Source organism: Drosophila mojavensis, unplaced genomic scaffold, assembly GCF_018153725.1.
Source record: "Drosophila mojavensis isolate 15081-1352.22 unplaced genomic scaffold, ASM1815372v1 contig_74, whole genome shotgun sequence".
In the NCBI taxonomy this organism is placed as follows: Eukaryota; Metazoa; Arthropoda; class Insecta; order Diptera; family Drosophilidae; genus Drosophila; species Drosophila mojavensis.
In genome coordinates, this window is record NW_025318899.1 from 9530964 (window position 1) to 9553331 (window position 22368).

A 22368-nucleotide genomic window follows, 5' to 3' on the forward strand; every position below is an offset into this window, starting at 1 on the left:
CATAAACTGAAGTCGTGAAGGTTAAAACTTCTGGTATATAAGCCGGCTGCGTGGGCGGCATGGAATCAGTTAAGAACTTCCATTACAATCCAAGAGACAAATCATGATCAAGTTGATCGCAGTTCTGGTTATCGCTTCCCTGGGCTTCACTGCTGTACAGAGTCAGGAGGAGCTCAAATGCGGCACTTGCCTGGCAGAAAACGAGGTGCTTTGTGTATCGGAGACATCCTATTATTTTTGCTTTGGTAAGTACTGAAGGATACTCTTAAGGACTTTCGCTAATATTAAATCAGATGGCGTGTCACTTGGCGACGAGCAACAGTGCACTGGAGATACCGTTTGCAGCAATGCAGAAGAAATCTGTGTGCCTAAAACTCAGATATCCGAAACAGTGAAGAATGTATGCGGAGATGCTAGCATCGGAGGCTGCGGCAAATGTATCACGGGCAATAAATACACCTGTGTGAGCCCTACGCAAGCAGCCCGTTGCGTAAATAACGAAATAGCTAGCATCATCAATTGCAAGGGAGACGAGATTTGCATTGCAGACGTTGAGGTCGGTTCCGTCTGTGTGCCCCAGTGTGCCGCTGCCTATGTAAGTAGATCATTCAGAAATATTTAGCGAGTTCGCGGATTACATATATCGGGTCTTTACAGCTGGGAAAGAATGCCACTTGCAACGAGGATGCCGAGTATACCACACCAACTCCAGCGCCAAGCACAACGCCCAGTCCCGACGAACGTTCAAGAATCTGCAATGAGGCATCGGAGGGTGTTACAGGATTATTTTTCTATACACATGCCGATGAGAGCTGCAGGAACGGCGTCTATTGTCAGAGGCCCAGTCTCTCCAGCACCGACTGGACAACCTTTTATAGACCATGCTCCGCTCCCACGCCTTATTTCAATACGCTCCTCAAATATTGTGTTGAAACTAAGCCGACAAACTGTCCAGTCCCTACCACAACTGTTGCCCCAGTTACAGACTCTTCTCTGGCCCCAGTGTCTCCCACAACAGTTCCGAGCACAACTGCGGCTCCAGTTTCGGAATCAACTGCGGCCCCAGTTCCGAGCACAACTGCGGCTCCAGTTTCGGAATCAACTGCGGCCCCAGTTCCGAGCACAACTGCGGCTCCAGTTTCGGAATCAACTGCGGCCCCAGTTCCGAGCACAACTGCGACACCAGGTTCAACCTCCAGTTCAGCAACAGAGTAATCCAGAGGTAACTAGCGGTCCATAATTGAATCAAATAAAAAATATGTATATAGAAAATATACTAAAATACATGCACATTTAATAACCATTATGCAACTTATATAATTTTCAATAGTAAAATAAAATAATAATTAATTAACACATAATATTTTTAGATACATTTCTTGATTAGCATATCATAAATTCCGCTAATGCGCCAGCGGCGGGTAAAGAGGGTGGGGAACTTTATATATATACATACATACATAAGTTGGAAGTATGCCAGTTCTAATAATTTATATGCAAGCGTATTGAATGATGTATGTATAATCGAGTGATGTAATACGAAGTCTATACCTAATATAGGTAGTAGTATGATTAAAGGATATTACATTTATACGAAGTATTTCCAACCAATTTCTGAAGGTAGCGTTGAAAGTACAGACGTGATAAGTATTTTTACATGATCAAGTATACTCTTTTTTAGGAAAAGTAATTATCTTGTTTTTTATTCCATTTTCATTAATGTTTATAAGCCCATAAAAAAGTTATACTATAGACTGGAAAATACCCTATAAAAATTGAAAAAAACCCTTAAGCTTAGCTTTAATTCTAAAAAAGAGGCACGAAAAATATATACTTACATCAAATTAATATAAAATAACCCGCTCCCTTATCATTCTTGAATACCTCACATGGAGAGCAAAGATAATAAAGATAAAAATAAGCCCCTAATGTATTCTGGAGAAAAAATAGCGATTTTCTGCCTTTACTATCGCAATGTAATTTATAAAATTTGTTACTGTGGTTGTTATGCTCAGCCGTTTAAAAAGTCAACAGCAGTGTAATGGTAGGATCCATAAACTGCAGTCGTGAAGGCTGACACTTCTCGTATATAAGCTAGCTGCGTGGGCGGAATGGAATCAGTCAAGACGTTTCATTGCAATCCAAGAGACAAATCATGATCAAGTTGATCGCAGTTCTGATTATCGCTTCGCTGGGCGTCAGTGCAGTACAGACTCAAGAGGAGCTCAAATGCGGCGCTTGCATGGCAGAAAACGAGGTGCTTTGTGTATCGCAGTCAACCTATTATTTTTGCTTTAGTGAGTACTTAAGGATATTCGTATGGACTTTCGCTAATAATCTAATATCAATATCGATATTAAATCAGACGGAGAGCCATTTGGCGAAGAGAAAAAATGCCTTGAAGGCCTCGTTTGCAGCAATAATGAAGCAGTCTGCGTGCCTCCATATAAGATCTCCGAAACTATTAAGAACGTATGCGCACCTGTTAAACCCGAGCTTTGCGGCAAATGTGTCCAGGGCTTTCAATACGCCTGTGTGACTGTGAATCAAGCAGCCCGTTGCGTAAATAATGAAATAGCTACCCTCATAGATTGCAAGAGGGATCAGATTTGCATAGCAGACATTGATATCGGTTCCGTCTGTGTGCCCCAGGCTGCCGCTACTTATGTAAGTAGATCTTTTAGAAATAATTAATAATTTATCGAGCGGAATTCCATTTATCCGTTTTCTACAGCTGGGAAAGGAAGCCACTTGCAATAACACCCTCGGGATTCTGGCTACCTCACCAGCACCAACGCCCAGTTACCTCGAACGTCACAAGATCTGCAGTAGGGCAGCGGAGACGGTTCCAGGTTTATATGTATATGCATATGCAGATGAAAACTGCCACACTGCGCTCTACTGCGAGAGACCAAGTGTTACCAGCACCGACTGGAAAAGCATTTACAGAATATGTTCTGCTCCTAAACGTTATTTCGATATGGTTCGTAAATATTGTGTTGCCGATAAGCCGGAACTCTGTAACAAAATTAGGTACACCTTATAAAAATTATATCACTTATATAATATCTGTAAATAAAATCAAATATTCATTAATAGGTAATGCAGCAAACTTATATTGTAACAATGCTTAGCTAAATACATCTTACAAAAAAAAAAAAAGAACGACCGAGACTGCAAACAGCAAACATGTTGTTTTTTTTTTTTTTTTTTTTTGCTTCTACGTCATAAATTCTAAATATGTGATTAGAATATGATGTTCACGTTTTTCGACCAATGTTCGTCTGATTTATGAGGCTTGCAGATGCGTTGCGTTGCGCTTTAGTTTTAGATATACATATACATATGTGCAAAATAATCTTATTTTATTGCTAGTTGTGGCGTACACACATAAACATGCACACTATTTACATACATACATACATAAAGATATACAATGAAAAGTTGCCATTTAATGATTCCTAATATTTCATCAAGACAAGAGCAATATGAATTGTTGTCATTGTCGTTGTTGGTTTTGGTTTGAGTGTTGGTTTCGGTGGTGGCTGCAGCCTGGCTGGCTTTGTCGGTTCGCTGGTTGGGCAAAAGGCGGCGCGCCTGCATTGACAGTGTTTGTTGCGGCAATTAAATATTAAATCAAATGAGTTGGCAGAAGAAATGACGATGGAGGTGGCGCGCAGGCGGACCTGTGTCTGGGACAGAGCAGGCTGCCGGCTGTCGGCTGTCGTCTGTTGGCTGTTAGTTGTTGGCTATTGGCTGAGGCTATTTGGCTAGCCTCAAACTAAATGCGCAAATGGAAATTATGGCCATTGACAACGCACGATTTGCCTGGCACACTGTACGTGGGCAACGGAGAGTGTACGAACTGCAAAAAATAGAAACAGCATTAGAATATATATGTATATAGATATAGTATTCAATATGTAGATGGGCAAGATGATGGATGGATAGCTGATGGCTTTGCACCAACCTTTGGCACTTTTTGCGTGGTTGCCATGTACCCAACACAGAATGATTGCGTCGTATGGCTCCACATCACCTCGCCACAGCTCTGTTTGGGATAGTACAGCAGTGTGAGTGCCCCCGCATAGAGATCCTGCTGTTGTGGCAGCAGTGGTGAGTCCAAGAACTTTTGCTTGAATGTCTTGTGTAGGCTGGTCACAGCGCAATCACTACTGAAAGCGCCATTGCATATCTCGCGGGCAAGCAGTGTCTTCATCAGGTACTCTCCATTGCCTGTCGTGCACGTCGCAATGGCCAACTCATCCGTGTCGGTGGCCCAGCAACCGGCGCCATAGGTAGCCGCCTGACCAACACGACCAGGCACCTTGAGTAGAATGCCACCGGAACTGCAGCCGGCTGCAGTATTCCCAGCACCATCGACACACACAGCGCCAACGGTGTCCAAGGCGGCAGCTAACTCCACCTCGTTGCTCGGCTCGGGAACAGCCTCGGCAGCTTCGACCGTTTTGCTGTCGCCGACAACTAGATCGTATTTGCTCTTATAATGATTATAATGGAATTTCGCTTTCGATGAGATTAGCACATTGGGATCGACCATAGCACAGCCCACTTGTTCGGCATATTGCTCTGCACCGCTGGCTGCCAGCACCATGGGTGGAATGCGTTCCAGTGGCTGTTGATCCGATTGGCCGTCACAAATGCGACGCGCTAGCTGTATAGGATTCTTTACTCGACTGACATTGGTGCATGCACCAAAGTTGAGGGTGGTTCCATTCATTATGGCCGCATCGCATTGAACGGAGCCGTCTAAGCAGAGATTGGAGCCAAAGCCGGCGTTTGTGTGGCCACAGTTCTCCAGGCGCATTATTGCCGCCTCGCAGGCATCGATAGCGCTGCCGCCATTGCGCAGAATTTCTGTAGCTCGTATGCATGCCTCTTTGATGACGCGTTGGTATTTGGACTCGTCGATGCAATTTCCAGCTCCTGAAATAAATGAGCGTGTCCGTAAATCGTAAATAAATACATATACATATACGCTCATCAATCAAAACGAACCTGTATGCACCGCAACGAAACCAGCCATATTGTTGTTGTATAGTTGCTGCTAATGCCAACTGCACTCGCGTTTCGCGGCCTTTGTTTACAGCGGACAGAAGCTATTTTAGTATTTGTTTGTTTAAATAATTTTGGAAACTGAGACTAGAACGACCGTTTGCTAAATGCGCCAAAATACTGATTTCATTACAAACTTATTAAAAATACTATAAATTGTGCTTTTCAATACTGGTCTAACTGCACATTAGGGGTATCCAGTTTTACTCTTATCAGTTTCAGCGATACCATAAAATACGATTTTAGTATTTGTATGGTAAAAAGTATCGCTAAAAACATTTATTGTTAATAAGTAAGAATTCAATACATTGTATAGACGATTTCAAATAAAATCCAGAATTAGCAAACCTTAAGAGCCGTTAATTTTGCCAGGCCCATGGCAAAATACCATACCTTAAATATATTTTATTAAACGTTCATCTCAGATTTACTTAAGGTAATGAAAACATAAATGTTCTTAAAGGTATTAGAATCATTTATATTAATTTGAGTAAATAACGGTCGCTCAACAGCTTAAAATATATTTTGGATTTACAAACAATATCGAAAGTATTTTCGCGGTATGCTTAACCTGGTCACACGGAATTGTGACCGTGATTTTTGCAATAAAGCAGAACAATTGAAGCTAGAAAAGTAAGATGTATTAATTTAAAAATGTAATTAACCAGTGCACTATTTAGTTCTGATCTGGAAAAATGTGCGCACATCTCTTTAGACAAATTGGAGATTAAGTGTAGACAGCAAGTGCAAGTGAAATGTGAAGTGTTTTTTTTTGTTTGTCCAAGTCGAACAACTGTTTGTGTGCTTGTATATGTGTGAGTTGTGTGTGACGTCTGGTTGCACTTGTTATGCACTAATACCAATTAAAATATGTAAAGAGTAATATAAAAAAAAAAAAAAAAAAAACAGCTGCAATATTGCAACGCAAAAGAAAAGAAGAGATTTACCATAATCATTGAAATACCAAACTAAGCGACGCTTTAATACACGCGTTTAAAATACTACGTTTTAATAAAAATGGACAAATTTCCATTAAAAGGTAGCAGAGAGGCTGCAGCGGAAGGCAACAACTATATAACCGCATATCAAACAGTCATGAAAAAGGTATGTAAGAGTCTAGTGCTGGCAGTCAACGTGATACGAAATAAGCTGCATATAAAATATGTGCTCATACATAAATTATTTGTGCACATTTTAGGGGCGGAATTAAGTTTTGTAAAAGTGTCTACGTGGGTGTCAGGGCTAAACAGCTGAGCAGCCGCATGTACACCCTACCCCACTCCGCCCCCTTGCCTTTGGACACATTTAAAGGCAAAAATACCATTTAAGCCTATCAATATGTTTGTGCGTGAGCAAATAATTATTGTGTCGCCTAGTGCTAATATGCTGTGCAAAGTACATGAATAGCGATAAACTGATAAACTGAATTATCGATTTTACAGTCAAATGGCCATAGCATAGGAGCAGGAGACGGCGATCATCCTTTGGCCCCACACTCAAAGCAATCCTATACGGCAGCGGCAACCACGTCACTCACCGCAAACACAGACGACGAGGATATGATCGATATAACGCCACGTTCTAGTCCAGGCGATCTTATCGGCGGCTCCAGCGGCTATCATCGTGAGACTGTTACCGAATCGGATACGGAACGCGACTTTGCGCCAAATCAGCGAGCAATGCACCATCATCATCATCATCAACATCAACATGTGCCAACTCACAGCGCTTTCGGTGACCCCATGGATGGTGAGTATCAAAACGAGATCAACATAAGAAATCAGTGTTTGTTTATCTCACTTATCATCTTAATCTCGTTAGCCCGGGAGACGTCACAACAATTGTGACTGTACTTGCTTTTATTGATATTAATATACATATACACATGTACAAGTATGTGTTTGCATATGTATGCGGGTCATCCCACTCGTTTCCATTAATTTCGTTTAATTATTAATAATATACACAGACATGTGCACGATTCCAGTCTGTATTCCTAGTTAAAAATAACTGCAAGCTGTTGTATTGTTATATCGTCGATAAGAAATTTTTCACTGAAAGCATAACGTTATTTTAGAAAAATATTAAAAATATTATTTTGAATCTTAGCTTTGTTTTGTAATATTGATAGCTGATTGTTTACAGCCACTGTTCAAGAATCAAGTATCACATTCAAAATGTGTTTAGCAAATGATCAATTTAAATCAAAGCACTCTACTTTGCGATCATGTCTCTCACTTTAGGAGCACTATCGTTCTATGGCTCCTCAGAGGTACATGATGAGATACCAGGCATTGGGCAGTACGAGGATTTTCATACCATCGATTGGCAGCGGGATATTGCTCGCGATCGCATGCGACATCGTTACATAGTCAAAAAGCGACAGGATTCACTTTGGGATTTGATAAAAGTAAAAATTATATGCCCTAATCTCTCCATGTTATCACGACTAATTGTCATCTACTTTTGCAGGGAGCTATTGACGCAGGCTCTGGCTGGCTATGCGTCCTGCTTGTGGGCATTGCAGCAGGCTGTGTTGCGGGCATGGTGGATATAGGCGCTAGCTGGATGTCAGATCTAAAGCACGGAATATGTCCGACTGCCTTTTGGTTTAATCGCGAACAGTGTTGCTATCCAGATAAGCAGTCTGTCTTCGAGGAGGGAAACTGTTCCATGGTAAGTCTTATTAAATGAAAATTCACTCTATAACACCATCATTAACACACTTTCATTTTAGTGGAAGACGTGGCCGGAGCTCTTTGGGCTTAATCGCACAGGCACGGGTCCGAATATTGTATCGTATATCTTATATATTTTATGGGCATTGCTTTTTGCCTCACTAAGCGCGTCGCTGGTGCGCATGTTTGCCCCTTATGCCTGCGGATCTGGCATACCGGAGATTAAGACCATATTGTCGGGCTTTATCATACGCGGCTATCTAGGCAAATGGACTCTGTTGATCAAATCGGTGGGTTTGATGCTCTCCGTGTCTGCAGGTCTAACACTTGGCAAGGAAGGACCAATGGTGCACATTGCTAGCTGTATTGGCAATATATTTTCGCATCTCTTTCCCAAATATGGGCGAAACGAGGCCAAAAAGCGTGAAATTCTATCAGCAGCATCTGCCGCTGGCGTCTCTGTTGCTTTTGGAGCGCCTATAGGCGGAGTTCTGTTCTCGCTGGAGGAAGTGTCCTATTACTTTCCACTGAAGACTCTGTGGCGCTCATTCTTCTGTGCGCTTATTGCCGCTTTTGTTCTACGATCACTGACGCCATTTGGCAATGAACATTCCGTGCTGTTCTTTGTGGAATATAACAAACCTTGGATATTCTTTGAGCTGATTCCGTTCGTCTTTCTGGGCATCATGGGTGTAAGTAGTATATTTAAATACTAATAACATGTGGTTATTTATTTCCTTGTATGTCTTTCAGGGTGTCATTGGCACGTTCTTTATAAAGGCAAACTTGTGGTGGTGCCGTTACAGAAAGTTTAGTAAGTTGGGCCAATATCCTGTTAGTGAAGTGCTCTTTGTTACGTTGGTAACTGCCATCATTTGCTATCCGAATCCCTTCACACGCATGAACATGAACGAGCTCATCTTTCTGTTGGTTAGCAAGTGCTCGTCCGGAGACTCAAATCCTTTGTGGTAAGTATAGCCGCTTTACAGCTTGGGTATAAGCTAAAACTAAAGCTATTGTTATTATCTGACAGTGATTACAAGCGAATGAATATCAGTACAGGAACTAGTTTTATAGAGGTGACAGAGCCAGGTCCCGGCGTATATCGTTCCATTTGGCTGCTGGTATTGACATTTGTTCTGAAGCTGGCACTGACCATATTTACGTTTGGTATAAAAGTGCCTTCGGGTTTGTTTATACCATCGCTGCTGTTGGGCGCCATTATGGGTCGCATTGTTGGCATCGGTGTGGAGCAATTTGCGTACAGTTATCCCAACATTTGGTTCTTCACCGGAGAGTGTGCGGATAGCAATCTAATAACACCTGGATTGTATGCGGTTGTCGGAGCTGCCGCCGTACTTGGCGGAGTCACGCGTATGACTGTCTCCTTGGTGGTCATAATGTTCGAGCTAACTGGCGGAGTGCGTTATATTGTGCCATTAATGGCGGCTGCCATGGCTTCTAAGTGGGTTGGCGATGCGCTGGGCAGACAAGGAATATACGATGCGCATATTGCCTTAAATGGTTATCCGTTCCTTGACAGTAAAGAGGAATTTGCGCATACAACGCTGGCAGCGGATGTCATGCAGCCAAAGCGCAATGAAACATTAAATGTCATAACACAGGATTCCATGACGGTGGAAGATGTTGAGAATCTGCTTAAGGAGACCGAGCACAATGGCTATCCTGTCGTTGTGTCTAGAGAAAATCAATATTTAGTTGGCTTTGTACTGCGCAGGGATCTTAATTTGGCTATTGGTGAGCTAATTACTTATCTTTTCAAGTTGTATATATTTAAGTCATTCTTCATTGTCAGGTAACGCAAAGCGTCTTGTCGAGGGCATCAATAGTAATTCTATAGTATTATTTACGTCCACGACACCCACTCAAAATCTGGGACCGCCACCACTTAAACTAAAGAAAATTCTTGATATGGCGCCCATCACGGTGACTGATCAAACGCCCATGGAAACTGTGGTCGACATGTTCCGTAAACTGGGTCTGCGTCAAACGCTTGTCACACATAATGGGTAAGTAGATTATTACATTAATAATTGTAGAAATAATTAAACAATATTTGTAACTATTTGCAGTCGCTTGTTGGGTGTTATAACGAAAAAGGATGTACTACGGCATGTTAAACAAATGGATAATGAAGATCCCAATACTGTGCTCTTTAATTAAGTTGAATTTATTAGCCAATCAGGCAGATGCCTAGTTATTATTATTATTACTATTATTATTATTATTATTATGTGTACTATTATCGCAAAACCAACAAAACTTCATATGAATAAGCGGAAAGTTGAGAGCACGAGTAAAGTGATTAGGAAATTTACGAACGGAATCGGATAGCGTGATGGATTTAGCAAAATTGTGTGCAGTACTACTATATACATATATACATATGTATAGTATATATTAATTGGTATATAACTATACACATAAATATATGTTTGTGTCGTTAATGTTAATTGTATAATTTATTAAAAACTAGTGCAAAATTTCGCAGCATATTCATAATTTCCACTCTGTAATTATCATTTGTAAACGCAATCAAAATAATACTGTCTACATTTATTTTAATAATATGTAATCATCCTATTTTTATACCTTTGTACATCACGCGCATGTTTGATTGAATGTTTGAAAATATTTTTTTATTTAAAGCAATTTTTACGCTGGCAGCACAGGCAATAGTATGAAAGAAATGATTTTATTTAATAGAAAGTTAACAAGAATGGATTATATGTTTTGCATTTCGTTCATACCTTATATATATAAATATATATATATATACCAATATTGTATTTTGTTAGACCTCTGTGAAATTTTAATCTAAACTCGTGTAAATAGCATTGAAAGATGATGAAACCATTAATAAACTTAAGCGAAGCTATATAAAAGTCTATATTATATGAAACATATGCTATATACTACTTTTATGTACTTCAGATATATATATACATTACTTCTATGTGGGTAACGTCATTAGTAGTAAAAAGCAATACTTTAATATTTGAAAGTTTATGTAAACAAACTTTGCACCAAAATTCATTTTTATTTTGCCTAGGTATGGAGGCATTCATCATTTCATAGTTATTTATCACATATTTTATATTCAGTTATGTTGAAAAATTAACAAAGTCACAGAAAATTTTAATTTAGAAAGATGTTCACAGTTTTGCGATTTGCCAAAGGTAAGATTAGCAGACAAGAAAATTATATATTTTCTATAATTAATTTGTCTTTATTTATAAAGCATGTCCCAAAATTGGGTTTCAAACTTGTCATCAAGGCGAGAGTCATTCTCATGGACATCGGCTCCCATTGAAAACAGATAAATTATTACATAATGGGTCGACATTTTTTAAGAAGACGGGAGACTACGACAAAACTATTGATATAACAATGGTAACGTCCAAAAGTAAAAGAAAAAGGACGATATGCCCGACTCCGTCTGTCGACGACAATGATGCGGAAGCCTCTCCCAGATGCGTTAAGCAACCATGCTCGAGAGATAAAAGTACTTTTGAAATGTTTATAATGAAGCACGCAGGCGAATCAAACAATAGATTGTCCAATACTGTTAGTACCAAGCAGGCGGCACCATATCAAGAGGAGTGTGCCTCCAAGTATGAGGAGACCATCCCTAGTGAAAAGGAGAAAGACTCTAATGTGAATGAGAATTCCTCCGATGAGGAGAATGCCGGTTTATTTATTGGCTCTAGTGAAACAACAGTTAGTTCCAATAAGAAAGCGGCAGACTCTAATGAAGTTCCCCGTAAAAATCGGGCTGTTTCCAGACAAATAGCGACTGTTAGCAGAAACGAAGAGACTAACTCTCTTGATTACCCAAACGTATCGACTGAAAAACCATTTACTCGCCGAAAGCAAATTGCCTCTTATAAACAATATGCATTGGCAGATAAAGAAATTAGTAGTGGCAGTGAAGAGCCCTCTGCCGTCAGACAAAATTTTAGTTCATCTAATGAAAGCTCCGCTGGATTAGAAGATACTGCAGTCAGTGAGAGCTCAGGTAGTGAGGGTTGGACTCGCTTATGTGCAAGTTTGACATCTTTCAATAATCCAAATTTTTCGACACATCATATGAGCGCAGGCGGCATAAATACGCCTGCCGCAAATAGAAGAGAGACTATTTCATCTTCTCAAAATCCGACGTCCAATAGAAAGCAAAGTACAGCTAATAAGCCTTCAGCTTCCAGCCAGAAAGATCAGTGTTCTTCCTGTGAAAATCTTTCATATTTGTGTGACGAACCGATAGCCTATAAAAAAGTGACTGGCTACACAATCGGCTCGCCCATTGTTGAGCCCAGAGACTCTTATGACAGAAGGCCTGATGTAAAGCAGACCGCCTCCAGTACGGAAGAATACGGTAGAGCACAACCAATCTACAGTCAACCAAGTGAAGAACCGACGACCCATAATAAAAACGAGATTGTCTTCAGTACATCTACGTCCTGTGAAAATCCCATCTATAAGACAGAGCTATCAGGTCAAACAGACAGTAACGTCGACATGAGTGAAAACCAGGTCGAAGCCATGTCGAGCAACTCGAATGATATCAAGTCTACTGCTATGCAGAAACCATTAGGATTCAGCAGAAAACTGATTGTCTTGTGTGAAAAAGTATCTGGTTTCTGTGGAAAGCTAATAATTTCAAGCAAGAAACCGAGTGGCAAGGCTTAACAATGAAACACAAATATTAATAAATACAATAAGTTATTAACTTAACTTACTTTTAGTTACTCTCTTAAATTACTCTCAATATAGAATATTTGAAACTCATTTCCATAGAGGCCTGTGATCAACCAGCAGCCATTGTCGCTGATGCGTATGAAGTGTCCCCGACCACGTAGGCCACCCTTTGCGTGAGCATGGGCACCATCGCTGATCCTGTAATACTCCAAGGCGCCGTCATTGCTGGGGCAGTAGATGATGTTGGCATCACGGCTGCAGGCGATGGCGTTCTTGAAAGGCAACGGAATTTGCACAATCAATTGCGCAGTGTCCTATAAAAGAATAAAACATGCTTTTACATATATGTATACATATATATATATATTTTACATATACATATATATATATATGTATATATAGATATTCTCATACATACCTCTTCTTCGTGTCGCATATCGTGATAGTAGGCCTGGCCACTCAAATCGCAGCTGACCACAATTTGGTGGCCATCCATTACCGTCTTCAGCAGCGTGGATACCATGAAACGATGCTTGCGGAGTGCGAGCAACTGGAATTGCTTGCTGGATCTATCTAAGGCTGGCTGCCGACCTGAGCTCCAGCAACGGTAGACGCCTCCACTATTAGTACCCAGCACGAAGTCGTCCAGGCCGAGAGACACCATGGTCGTTAGCTCTGCACCAACTAAAGTTGGCAAGGAATATCTAAAGAACACATCTATAGAACGTTTTTATATTATCTGCTGTTAGCTTACTCCCAATCCAAGGTCATTTGTTGAGTCACCAACCATTGGTGCACTGTGCCATTAGCATAACAGGCGAGCAGGCGTTGCTCCGTGACCCAATCGAGCGCCACAGCAGCGCCTTGTGTAGAGGAGACGTTGTGCAACTGTTTGATTTCCGCTGTTGCCTGTTCGTACAGCCAAATGAAGAGCTCTCCATCCATAGTGGCGCCGGCAAAGATATTCTTATTAAAATTATTTGTGCAAAGGCTGCGCAAACACGATTTGAGAGGCAAAGCTTTGGCCTCCGAGTACACAACAAAGTTGCCATGGGGCATACGCTGCGGCACAAAGAGTTTCAGTTGCTGTTCCATATGTTCGCACCAATCGTCGTGAGGTGCCACAGTTGTGACCACCAGTACGGGCGCATTGTTGGTATGCACGCACAGCCAAATGGCCAATCCTTGCGAGTTCTCAATGCTGCTCATTGTTAGCTTCTGGTAAGCGTGCACTTGCAGCTGCTCCTGCAGTGTAACCTGATTTGACTGCTGCTCCTCCATGAGTGGCGTTGGTTGACTTAATTCCTGCTCGACCAGTGGACAGATCTGCCGCAGCCATTTGGCCAAGGCACGCTCGTCATATTCCACATTTTTAATGCTACTGCTGCTGCAGCTTTGCTCTGTTTGTGTGGCCACATGCTGCTTCTGCTGTGTCTCGGTAGCCGTGTCTAAATGGGGTGGCGGAGGATCCGTGCCAGTGCAATTGTCTACCAGCACACTTTGCTTTTCTAGCGGCTGTGCAGCTGGGAATTCGATCACAGGAGAGCTATAATGCGAAAGTACATCCATTCTGCAACCAATTCACTTTTCTGTGGACACAACACAAGTCAGCCGTTGGCATAGCAACTAATAACTACCCATGCTCACCAAACCTGAAACCTATATTGTTTGAAATTTCCGTTAGAATTTATAGACTTATCGATCAATTTCCCTATTTTGTTAACCTATCGGTATTTCGCTAACAACTTATGCTTATCGATGAACCTATCGTGTTTTAAGTACTTGGTTCAACCTCTAACGGATTATTCTCAGTAGTCCTTGGAAAAACATCAAATTGAAGCTGTCACAGAAGGAGAAACTTTCATTTGCAAACAGAATCGAGTCAGTTGCAAATAAAACTGTGCTGAGAAATAAAAAATAAATCTAATTAAAAGCAATTAAAAGATAATAAATCTTGTTAAAGAATATCCATTTTTTTCTGTCGAATAATAAAGCTTAATTTGTTAAAAATGCAGATCTTGTCTAGATTGGCAACGGGTAAGATTTTAGACTTTTCGCTTTCTTCATGTGAGGTTAGTTTAAATTTATTATTTGCAGCTTGCGCTAAAATCGGCCTTAAGGTAAATCGTCAAGTTGGCCAACCAGCAAAGGCTAACTTTTCATTGCAGAGGCGTTGCCTTTACAGTACACCGCTGCTGAAGGATGATGACGACAAATGTAATAAGTCTTGTCCGGATGAGGAAAGTAAGTGAAAATTGCAAATATTTGGCGATCGCTAACTTTAATATAACCTCTTTTGAACAGGCACAAAAGATTCTTGTGAAAGTGGCGCAAAAGGTGGAAAGGAAGGTGGCGGAGATAAGTCAAAGTTGGTTGGGAAAGGTAGAGAGGGCATAATTCACGCTGTCATTGGACCAGTAATCGATGTTTACTTTCCTGATGAGATGCCAGAAGTGCTGAATGCCATGGAAGTACAAGACGCCCCTATTGGTCGTTTAGTATTAGAGGTAAGATTTGTTTATTCGAGTAATTAGATATTTTTTTAAAGCGAAAGGACAACTAGGTCTTTCATCATCTAGGCAACAATGTTGTCCGGTGCGTCGCTATGGATTCCACGGACGGGCTCAAACGTGGACAGAAAGTCATTGATACTGGGTACCCAATTAGGGTGCCTGTGGGCAAAACTGTATTGGGTCGCATCATAAACGTGGTGGGTGATCCAATAGACGAGCGCGGCGAGATAAAGAGCGAGTTTTACTCATTTATACACAATGAAGCTCCACTCCTGGAGGAATTGAGCGTAAAGCCTGAGATTTTAGTCACGGGCATCAAGGTGATTGATCTGCTTGCACCCTATGTAAAGGGCGGAAAAATTGGTCTCTTTGGAGGAGCTGGTGTTGGAAAAACGGTGCTAATTATGGAGCTCATCAATAACATTGCCAAGTCCCATGGCGGCTATTCAGTGTTTGTTGGTGCCGGAGAACGTACCCGAGAGGGCAACGATCTGTACCATGAGATGATCGAGACCAAAGTTATTTCTCTAGAGGATGATACGTCGAAGGTGGCGCTCGTCTATGGCCAAATGAATGAGCCACCTGGCGCTCGCAGTCGGGTTGTGTTGACTGGTCTAACTATTGCTGAATACTTTCGGGATATTGATGGTCAGGATGTACTACTTTTCATAGATAATATATTCCGATTCACTCAAGCTGGCTCTGAGGTGTCCGCGCTGCTTGGTCGTATACCCTCCGCCGTTGGCTACCAGCCCACGCTCGGCACAGACATGGGCACCATGCAAGAGCGCATTACCAGTACTAAAAATGGTTCGATTACTTCCGTGCAAGCGGTCTACGTGCCGGCAGATGATTTGTCTGATCCGGCGCCAGCTGCTACGTTTTCCCACTTGGATGCAACTACTGTACTGTCCCGCCCAATTGCCGAATTGGGTATTTATCCAGCTGTGGATCCGTTGGACTCTTCGTCCCGTGTTCTCGATCCCGATATTGTGGGTGACGAGCACTATAATGTCGCCCGGGCCGTGCAGAAAACACTGCAGGGATACAAGTCATTGCAGGACATCATTGCCATTCTTGGCATGGATGAGCTTTCTGAGGAGGACAAGCTAACAGTGGCAAGGGCTCGCAAAATGCAACGTTTCCTCTCTCAGCCATTCCAAGTCGCTGAGGTGTTCACTGGCACTCCCGGCAAGCTAGTGCCTGTAGAGAAGTCTGTGGATGGGTTTAAGCGGCTGCTAAATGGCGAATACGATGACATACCGGAAATAGCATTTTATATGGTCGGGGACATTGATGAAGTTCTGGCCAAAGCAAATCAGTTGGCAACAAGCATGGCCGCCGATGGACCCCCCAAACCCAAGGAAGCGCCCAAAGATGACAAGAAAGGAAAAGAAGACCCGAAAGCTAAGGACGATCCGAAAGCTAAGGCCGATCCGAAAGCTAAGGCCGATCCGAAAGCTAAGGCCGACGCTAAGCCACCCAAGGCAGAGGCTAAAGATGCAAAGAAACCAGAAAAAGGAAAAGATGACAAAGCCAAGGACAAGAAAGATGATCCCAAAGACAAGAAGAAATAGATTTTCTGCTACCATATAATAATTATCATTGCAATTGAATTTATACCATTTCGATGAAAATATAGATTTTTACAAATAAATGACTGTTGATTGAAATTCATAAATATTTTTTGTTTATTTGCATTAACTAAAATGAAGAAAACTTGTTAGTAAATATAATAAATATTATGAATTATTTTTTATTCTTTAATGTCAGTTAATATGATTTTCTTTTTTTAAATTAAATATGGTGCGCAGTCTGTCGAACAGTAATCAGCTGTTCGAACAGCTGATTTTATTTGAACCGGCTAAATTGTTTTGGTTACGTACAGAATGTTTCGTGCGGTTCAATTTCGCCTGGGCATACGCCTTTATTCTGTGAAGCCGGTGAAAAAGGATGCCAATAAATATACTGATACCATAAACCTGCCCAGAACCAAGTTTCCGAACCGTTTAAGTGCACCCAAACGCGAGGAACTGGAACGAGAAATTCTAGATGTGAGCTAGAGCTAGAGCGCATTGCAGTTAAAATTGATTAAATGTTCTTTACAGCATAAGATTGCGTCCGCTTACCAGTACCAGGAACAGCACAAACGTAAGCCCGCTTTTGTGCTACACGATGGACCGCCGTATGCCAATGGCCAGCTGCACATGGGTCATGCTGTTAACAAAATACTCAAGGATATTACGTTGCGTCAGCGCGTGGCACATGGACAGCAAGTGAATTACATTCCCGGCTGGGATTGTCACGGCTTGCCCATTGAGTTGAAGGCAACGAGCGCTGCGACGGGCGAGCAGAGTGCATTGGAAATACGGCAAAAATGTGAGTTTGCCTGTGTAGAGGTTACATAGTTGTCAAGTTGTATAACTCTTTCCCATCACGTGCAGCGCGTGCTTTTGCCTTGGAGGCCATCGAATCGCAAAAGGAGGATTTTCGCAGTTGGGGCATTTTGGCCAGCTGGCAGCCGGAGCAAATCTACCTGACCTTCAAGCCAGAGTTTATTGCAAACCAGTTGCAAATGTTTTACAGTCTGTACGAGCGCGGACTTGTTTATCGGGATCTCAAGCCTGTTTACTGGTCACCCTCCTCCAAGTAAGCATATCTTAAATTAATTGATTATCGTTTCTCTTAATCGTACTTCTTATAGAACTGCTCTGGCAGAGGCGGAACTGGAGTATGATCCGAAATTCGTTAGCCCTTCTGTTTACTTACGTTTCGTTTTAAATGGCTTAGCTGCTGCTGAGGCTGCTCAGGGAAAACAAGTCTATGCGCTAGTGTGGACAACAACGCCTTGGACACTGCCCAGTAATCAAGCAATCTGTTATAATAGTTCGTTGGAGTACGTGCTGGTCAAGCTGTTAGATCGCAACCCGAATGAACTTTACCTTATGGCCTCAGCGCTGGTAGCTGACTTTGAGAACAGCACGCAGCTGAAGTGTGAGGTTGTGGAACGCTTGCCTGGTAGCACATTAAAGGATTGTAGCTATCAGCATCCCATTGACAAAACACAAGGAAAACTGCCATTCTTTGAGGCTACGCATGTGCAGGATACTAAGGGCACGGGCTTGGTGCACACAGCTCCGGCTCACGGACCAGATGACTTTCTGATTAGCTTGGCCAACAAGTTGCCCGTTAAGTGTTACGTTAATGAATCGGGCATCTATACTCAGGAAGCTCCCGAATTCCTGCGTGGTCAGTCAGTACTGGCGCAGGGAAATCCCCTGGTGCTGCAACATATTGCCGATGACGTTGTGCATGCATCCCAGTTCGAGCATTCCTATCCAATTGACTGGCGTACCAAGCAACCAGTGATAATCCGAGCAAGCGAACAGTGGTTCATCAATACGGATAAACTGAAGGCGCCTGCAGCTGCCGCCCTGGAACGTGTGCAAATCTATCCCCGTGTCAATGCTGAATCCAGCAAAAAAGCGCTGCTGACTCAACTGCACAAGCGGCCCTATTGGTGCATCTCAAGGCAACGTGCCTGGGGTGTGCCCATCCCTGTGCTGTACAAGAGAGACAACAACCAGGTGGTGCTCAATGGTGCATTGATTGAGCACCTGTGTGGGCTATTGCGAAGCGAGGGCTCAATGGATTTTTGGTGGTCCAAGTCCCTGGAAGAGCTGCTGCCGGACCAGCTATTAAAGCAGCTGGGTTGTGAGGCAAAGGAGCTTTGCAGAGGCAACGACATATTTGACATTTGGTTCGATTCGGGAAGTACTTGGTCTGCGGTATTAAAGGATCAGCCACAACAAGTAGCTGATCTGTATTTGGAAGGCTACGATCAGTTCACGGGATGGTTTCAATCGTCGCTCTTAACCAGCATAGCTGCTCGCAATTGCGCGCCCTACAGGTGAGTTGGTCCTATCAAAACTAATTCAAAGTATCCATATTAATTTGTCTCTTGCAGAGCTCTTTTTGTACATGGCTTTACAGTGGACGAAAAGGGACATAAGATGTCGAAGTCATTGGGCAATGTCATTTCGCCCAAGCAAATAACTAAAAAATATGGCACCGATGTCCTTCGTTGGTGGGTAGCGTCGCATGGCACTCAACACATGTCCATCACAGTCAGCGATAAGCTGATGCAGCAGGCAGCCGAGAATCTAAGTAAGGTGCGCGGAACACTACGGTACCTCAACGGAGTCATCAATCAGAAGGAGCAGAAGCTGTGCATGTCCATAAATGATAGCTATTTGAATAAATACCTCTTGCATAGCCTGGTGGAATTCGAGGAGGAGGTATGTCTACAATGAGTTCAGTATAAAAACAAATATTTCAATATCCTTAATTGCCACAGATCGAGAAGCTCTATAATGCCTATGAGTACAATCGCGTTGTGGCTTGCATTCAGAATTTCATTGCGAATCAGGTATCAAGCATATATGTGCATTTGATTAAGGATCGTCTGTACTGTGGCAACAAGCAGGAGCTGCAGGATATTCGCTACACGCTCACCCAGTGCTACAGGCAGATTTGTAAGGCATTGTGGCCCATAGCGCCGTATCTAACTGAGGAGAGTTGGAGCTATTACGCTCCGACTGGCAGCGCCTTTCACGAGGAGGCAGTGCAAGCTGACAAGGATTGGAGAAATGTCCAAGCTAGCCGAATAGTAAATGCAGCTTTGGATATCAAACGGCTTGTCAACCAACAGGCAGGCGATGTCAATAGCTGGCATCTCGCCGTGAGCATTAAATGCTGCTCACCGGAACAACTGGAATTGCTCACCGCATTGCATGGTCAGTTGAATGTGCCAGTTGCGAACTCAGAGCTCTGTGAGATTCTGCAAGTGGGCAGTGCCACAGTTGAGTCTGAGCTAGACTTGTCAATGGATACAGCTATGGTTAGGCTGGAAACGTTGGATGTATCGCTCTGCCCTCGTTGTCGACGCTTTAGCATTGTAGATCATGTGATTTGCAGCAGATGTTCGGATATATTATCTGCCAAGAATTAATTTAATAATATTGTTGTGTAGGTCATTTATGTAAAAGGTAATACGTTTTATATATTAATAAAAAAGGATTTGTTAGAAGCTCTGTAAGCACTTGAGAAGCGTGTCGCGTAGCTTGAGACGCGTTGTTGGCTTGCCGCCGCATATGATGTGAGTTTCATTGTCCTCGAATTTGATGGTTGTGTCTTCATTGACTAGCTGCAGAGTCAAGTTGCCGCCGCTGCGATCCATTTTGATATTGGAGAAACCATCTTGAGCCAAACGCTTCATAAGCGCATCCACATCGATGGTTCCATACTCGTATTTGATATTCTTGAGTACATCCTCTTTGGAGGGCGCCACGGCATTAAGGCCGCTGCCGCTTGTGCCGGGCTCATCCTTAATGCTGTCTGCGCACGGTTGGATGCAGTGCACCTTGTCCTTCACTTGTAGCACGCCTGTGAGAGTGGAAAGTGATACACCAGCTGCCACCTCACGTGCCGTGATCTTTTGTGCCAGCTCTGAGGCAATATAAATGCGATCAAGTTTGCGTTTCAATGGCAATCTGATAATCTCTCCGCATTTGAAAGTTATGATTTTCTTATCAGGCTGCTCTATAAATAGATTCGGTGCCGTGGGATGCGGCTTTGTGTATGCATCCGGTATGACTAGAACATTCGGCTTAAGCTCTTTGATCAGCTTGTTGGCCTGCTGATAGTTCAGCGAGGTGTCGATGGGACAGTAAAAAGCCTTCATAGCCAGCGGCTGGAAGGGCGCCAATACTTGCAGGTACGGAAAATCTGGTTCCGTGAATATAATCGAGTTATTGGGATTATTGCCCCACATTTCAATGAAATGCACTGCATCGCCAAAGCGCAAACTTGGATGACCGCAAAAGACAACGCACGGCTGTAATGGAAACAGTTGTAGATGACATTTAAACAGTTGTGCTTTGGTTAAGAGTCAACTCACCTGTCTAAAGTCTTTACTGAAGCCCTCGGAGAAGACGTGGTTGTAGTGCTTCAGCTTGGAATTGCGCAGGTAGAAGGCATGCGGAAAGGGATCATCGGGCAGATAGACTTTATTCTGCTTCGCCGAGCTCAGCCATTCGGCCAAAATGTTGGAGTAGGCCAGAGAGCTGTCTGCCACGGGTGATATGAAGAACATGGGCACATTGTTGAGTCCGGCGTTCTCTAGATTTTGTGTTAGGCACTCAAACAGATCATAGACAACGCCGGATGGGTAACAGGGTATCAGGGCTGAACCATTGTTTCTTATCGTGAGCGCCACATTCATGCAAAGTTCTCCCAGTTTTGTATCCGGATTGACTGTTGGTGCCTGTGTTAATCCCGTCATGATTAGCACATCGGCGTGCTTGAGTGCTGACTGATTGATGGGACGAGGATGCGTTGTTAGCGTCGAGGAGCCACTGACATAGCAAATCTTCTCATGCGCAGTGCTAAGTACCCAATTGCTGGAGCCTAGGCAGTAACCTGAGCTGACGGGCGTTGCTATAAAAGCACCAAGTATATCCAATTTCTCATCATAGCCCATTATGGTCACCTTGGAGAGACTGCCCTGGACATCCTTTAGGCTGAATATAGTGCGCCATTTCTTAGCGCGAAAAGCCTCACTCAGCGGACTGGGTAGCAAATGGAGTTTATCCTTCCACAGGCGTGCCGTGCATGCCTTGGGGGACACTTCGATGTAATCCACAAGTTCCTCGAGGAAAAATCGACCAATTTGAAGTGTTGGTTCCGTTGCATAGACCTTGCCCTTAAAGCCCGTATTCTCCGTTATGTACGGCAGTGCCAGCATATTTAGATAGTTGGAGATAAGTATTACATCTATTTCGCTAAAGTCAAGCATTTTGTCCATGGGCAAATTAAACTCCGGTACCGAGTCTACAAACACGCGGCCGCAACACTCCTTTAGCTCGCCATCCATTTGGGGATCATGATCGCTGCTGGGTACGAAATTTGGCAAATTGGACAGCTTGAAGCTCTGGACGAAGGGAAGTGGCAAGAAATTCAGCACAGTTTGCTCCGTTAGACCACAGTCAAGCATTATGCGCAGTCCTTTGAATGTGATGATGTAGCATGGTTTTGCCAAATCACCGCTGAGGCAATACTATAAAGATAGAACACAAAGTTGAGAATAATTTACATTGTCATTTCCTTTGATAACACTTGTTATTCAGGTGGTTCTTATATACCAATCTCATTTTGAAAAACTGCCAGTCGCCGTGAAGCCGTGCGGCTATTTGATTATAATCAAAGCAATTGGCGTTCCGCATATATATATAACATTCACCAGAAATGTTATTAACAGCGAGGGCCATTTCGAACATTAAGTTTTTCAACTCATTAACAGTTAGCTGAATTAGAATGTAAAC

The 22368-nt window shown here is 42.8% G+C and overlaps 8 protein-coding genes across 10 annotated transcripts; 5 read left to right on the forward strand and 3 right to left on the reverse strand.

Annotated features, from left to right (window-relative positions):
• The first annotated feature begins 58 nt into the window (after positions 1-58).
• On the forward strand, positions 59-1361 carry LOC6581956 (mucin-5AC-like). 2 transcript variants are annotated; one of them, XM_032731693.2, is made up of 4 exons: positions 59-245; positions 294-595; positions 658-1018; positions 1067-1361. In XM_032731693.2, the coding sequence occupies exons 1-4, from the start codon at positions 104-106 to the stop codon at positions 1213-1215; spliced, it is 954 nt and encodes a 317-aa protein (XP_032587584.1). In that variant the 5' UTR covers positions 59-103; the 3' UTR covers positions 1216-1361. The 2 variants fall into 2 exon arrangements, with proteins under 2 accessions (XP_032587584.1, XP_032587583.1); XM_032731692.2 differs by having other exon boundaries at positions 658-1361.
• A 730-nt stretch (positions 1362-2091) lies between these two features.
• LOC6581957 lies at positions 2092-3098 on the forward strand. The gene is made up of 3 exons (XM_002007634.4): positions 2092-2297; positions 2366-2667; positions 2735-3098. The coding sequence occupies exons 1-3, from the start codon at positions 2156-2158 to the stop codon at positions 3044-3046; spliced, it is 756 nt and encodes a 251-aa protein (XP_002007670.1). The 5' UTR covers positions 2092-2155; the 3' UTR covers positions 3047-3098.
• LOC6581958 (threonine aspartase 1) lies at positions 3067-5210 on the reverse strand. Its single transcript, XM_002007635.4, has 3 exons — positions 5020-5210; positions 3971-4947; positions 3067-3865 (listed from the first exon to the last, which is right to left on the reverse strand). Exons 1-3 carry the CDS (start codon positions 5045-5047, stop codon positions 3782-3784), a joined length of 1089 nt encoding a protein of 362 aa, XP_002007671.1. The 5' UTR covers positions 5048-5210; the 3' UTR covers positions 3067-3781.
• A 435-nt stretch (positions 5211-5645) lies between these two features.
• Positions 5646-12509, forward strand: LOC6581959 (H(+)/Cl(-) exchange transporter 5). 2 transcript variants are annotated; one of them, XM_015162166.3, is made up of 11 exons: positions 5649-5709; positions 6116-6180; positions 6519-6825; positions 7320-7486; positions 7549-7752; positions 7814-8446; positions 8508-8722; positions 8788-9512; positions 9571-9784; positions 9848-10954; positions 11017-12509. In XM_015162166.3, the coding sequence occupies exons 2-10, from the start codon at positions 6172-6174 to the stop codon at positions 9936-9938; spliced, it is 2565 nt and encodes an 854-aa protein (XP_015017652.1). In that variant the 5' UTR covers positions 5649-5709; positions 6116-6171; the 3' UTR covers positions 9939-10954; positions 11017-12509. The 2 variants fall into 2 exon arrangements, with proteins under 2 accessions (XP_043866232.1, XP_015017652.1); XM_044010297.1 differs by having other exon boundaries at positions 5646-6180.
• An 11-nt stretch (positions 12510-12520) lies between these two features.
• LOC6581960 lies at positions 12521-14161 on the reverse strand. Its single transcript, XM_002007637.3, has 3 exons — positions 13228-14161; positions 12892-13177; positions 12521-12787 (listed from the first exon to the last, which is right to left on the reverse strand). Exons 1-3 carry the CDS (start codon positions 14040-14042, stop codon positions 12521-12523), a joined length of 1368 nt encoding a protein of 455 aa, XP_002007673.1. The 5' UTR covers positions 14043-14161.
• Positions 14162-14286: 125 nt separating this feature from the next.
• LOC6581961 (ATP synthase subunit beta, mitochondrial) lies at positions 14287-16643 on the forward strand. Its single transcript, XM_002007638.4, has 4 exons — positions 14287-14510; positions 14571-14717; positions 14778-14980; positions 15037-16643. The coding sequence occupies exons 1-4, from the start codon at positions 14483-14485 to the stop codon at positions 16561-16563; spliced, it is 1905 nt and encodes a 634-aa protein (XP_002007674.2). The 5' UTR covers positions 14287-14482; the 3' UTR covers positions 16564-16643.
• Positions 16644-16831: 188 nt separating this feature from the next.
• On the forward strand, positions 16832-20075 carry LOC6581962 (isoleucine--tRNA ligase, mitochondrial). Its single transcript, XM_002007639.4, has 6 exons — positions 16832-17040; positions 17095-17365; positions 17431-17635; positions 17691-18896; positions 18954-19284; positions 19344-20075. Exons 1-6 carry the CDS (start codon positions 16876-16878, stop codon positions 19995-19997), a joined length of 2832 nt encoding a protein of 943 aa, XP_002007675.1. The 5' UTR covers positions 16832-16875; the 3' UTR covers positions 19998-20075.
• Positions 19970-22297, reverse strand: LOC6581963 (integrator complex subunit 9). The gene is made up of 3 exons (XM_002007640.4): positions 22189-22297; positions 20946-22103; positions 19970-20882 (listed from the first exon to the last, which is right to left on the reverse strand). Exons 1-3 carry the CDS (start codon positions 22267-22269, stop codon positions 20070-20072), a joined length of 2052 nt encoding a protein of 683 aa, XP_002007676.2. The 5' UTR covers positions 22270-22297; the 3' UTR covers positions 19970-20069.
• Positions 22298-22368: the final 71 nt, after the last annotated feature.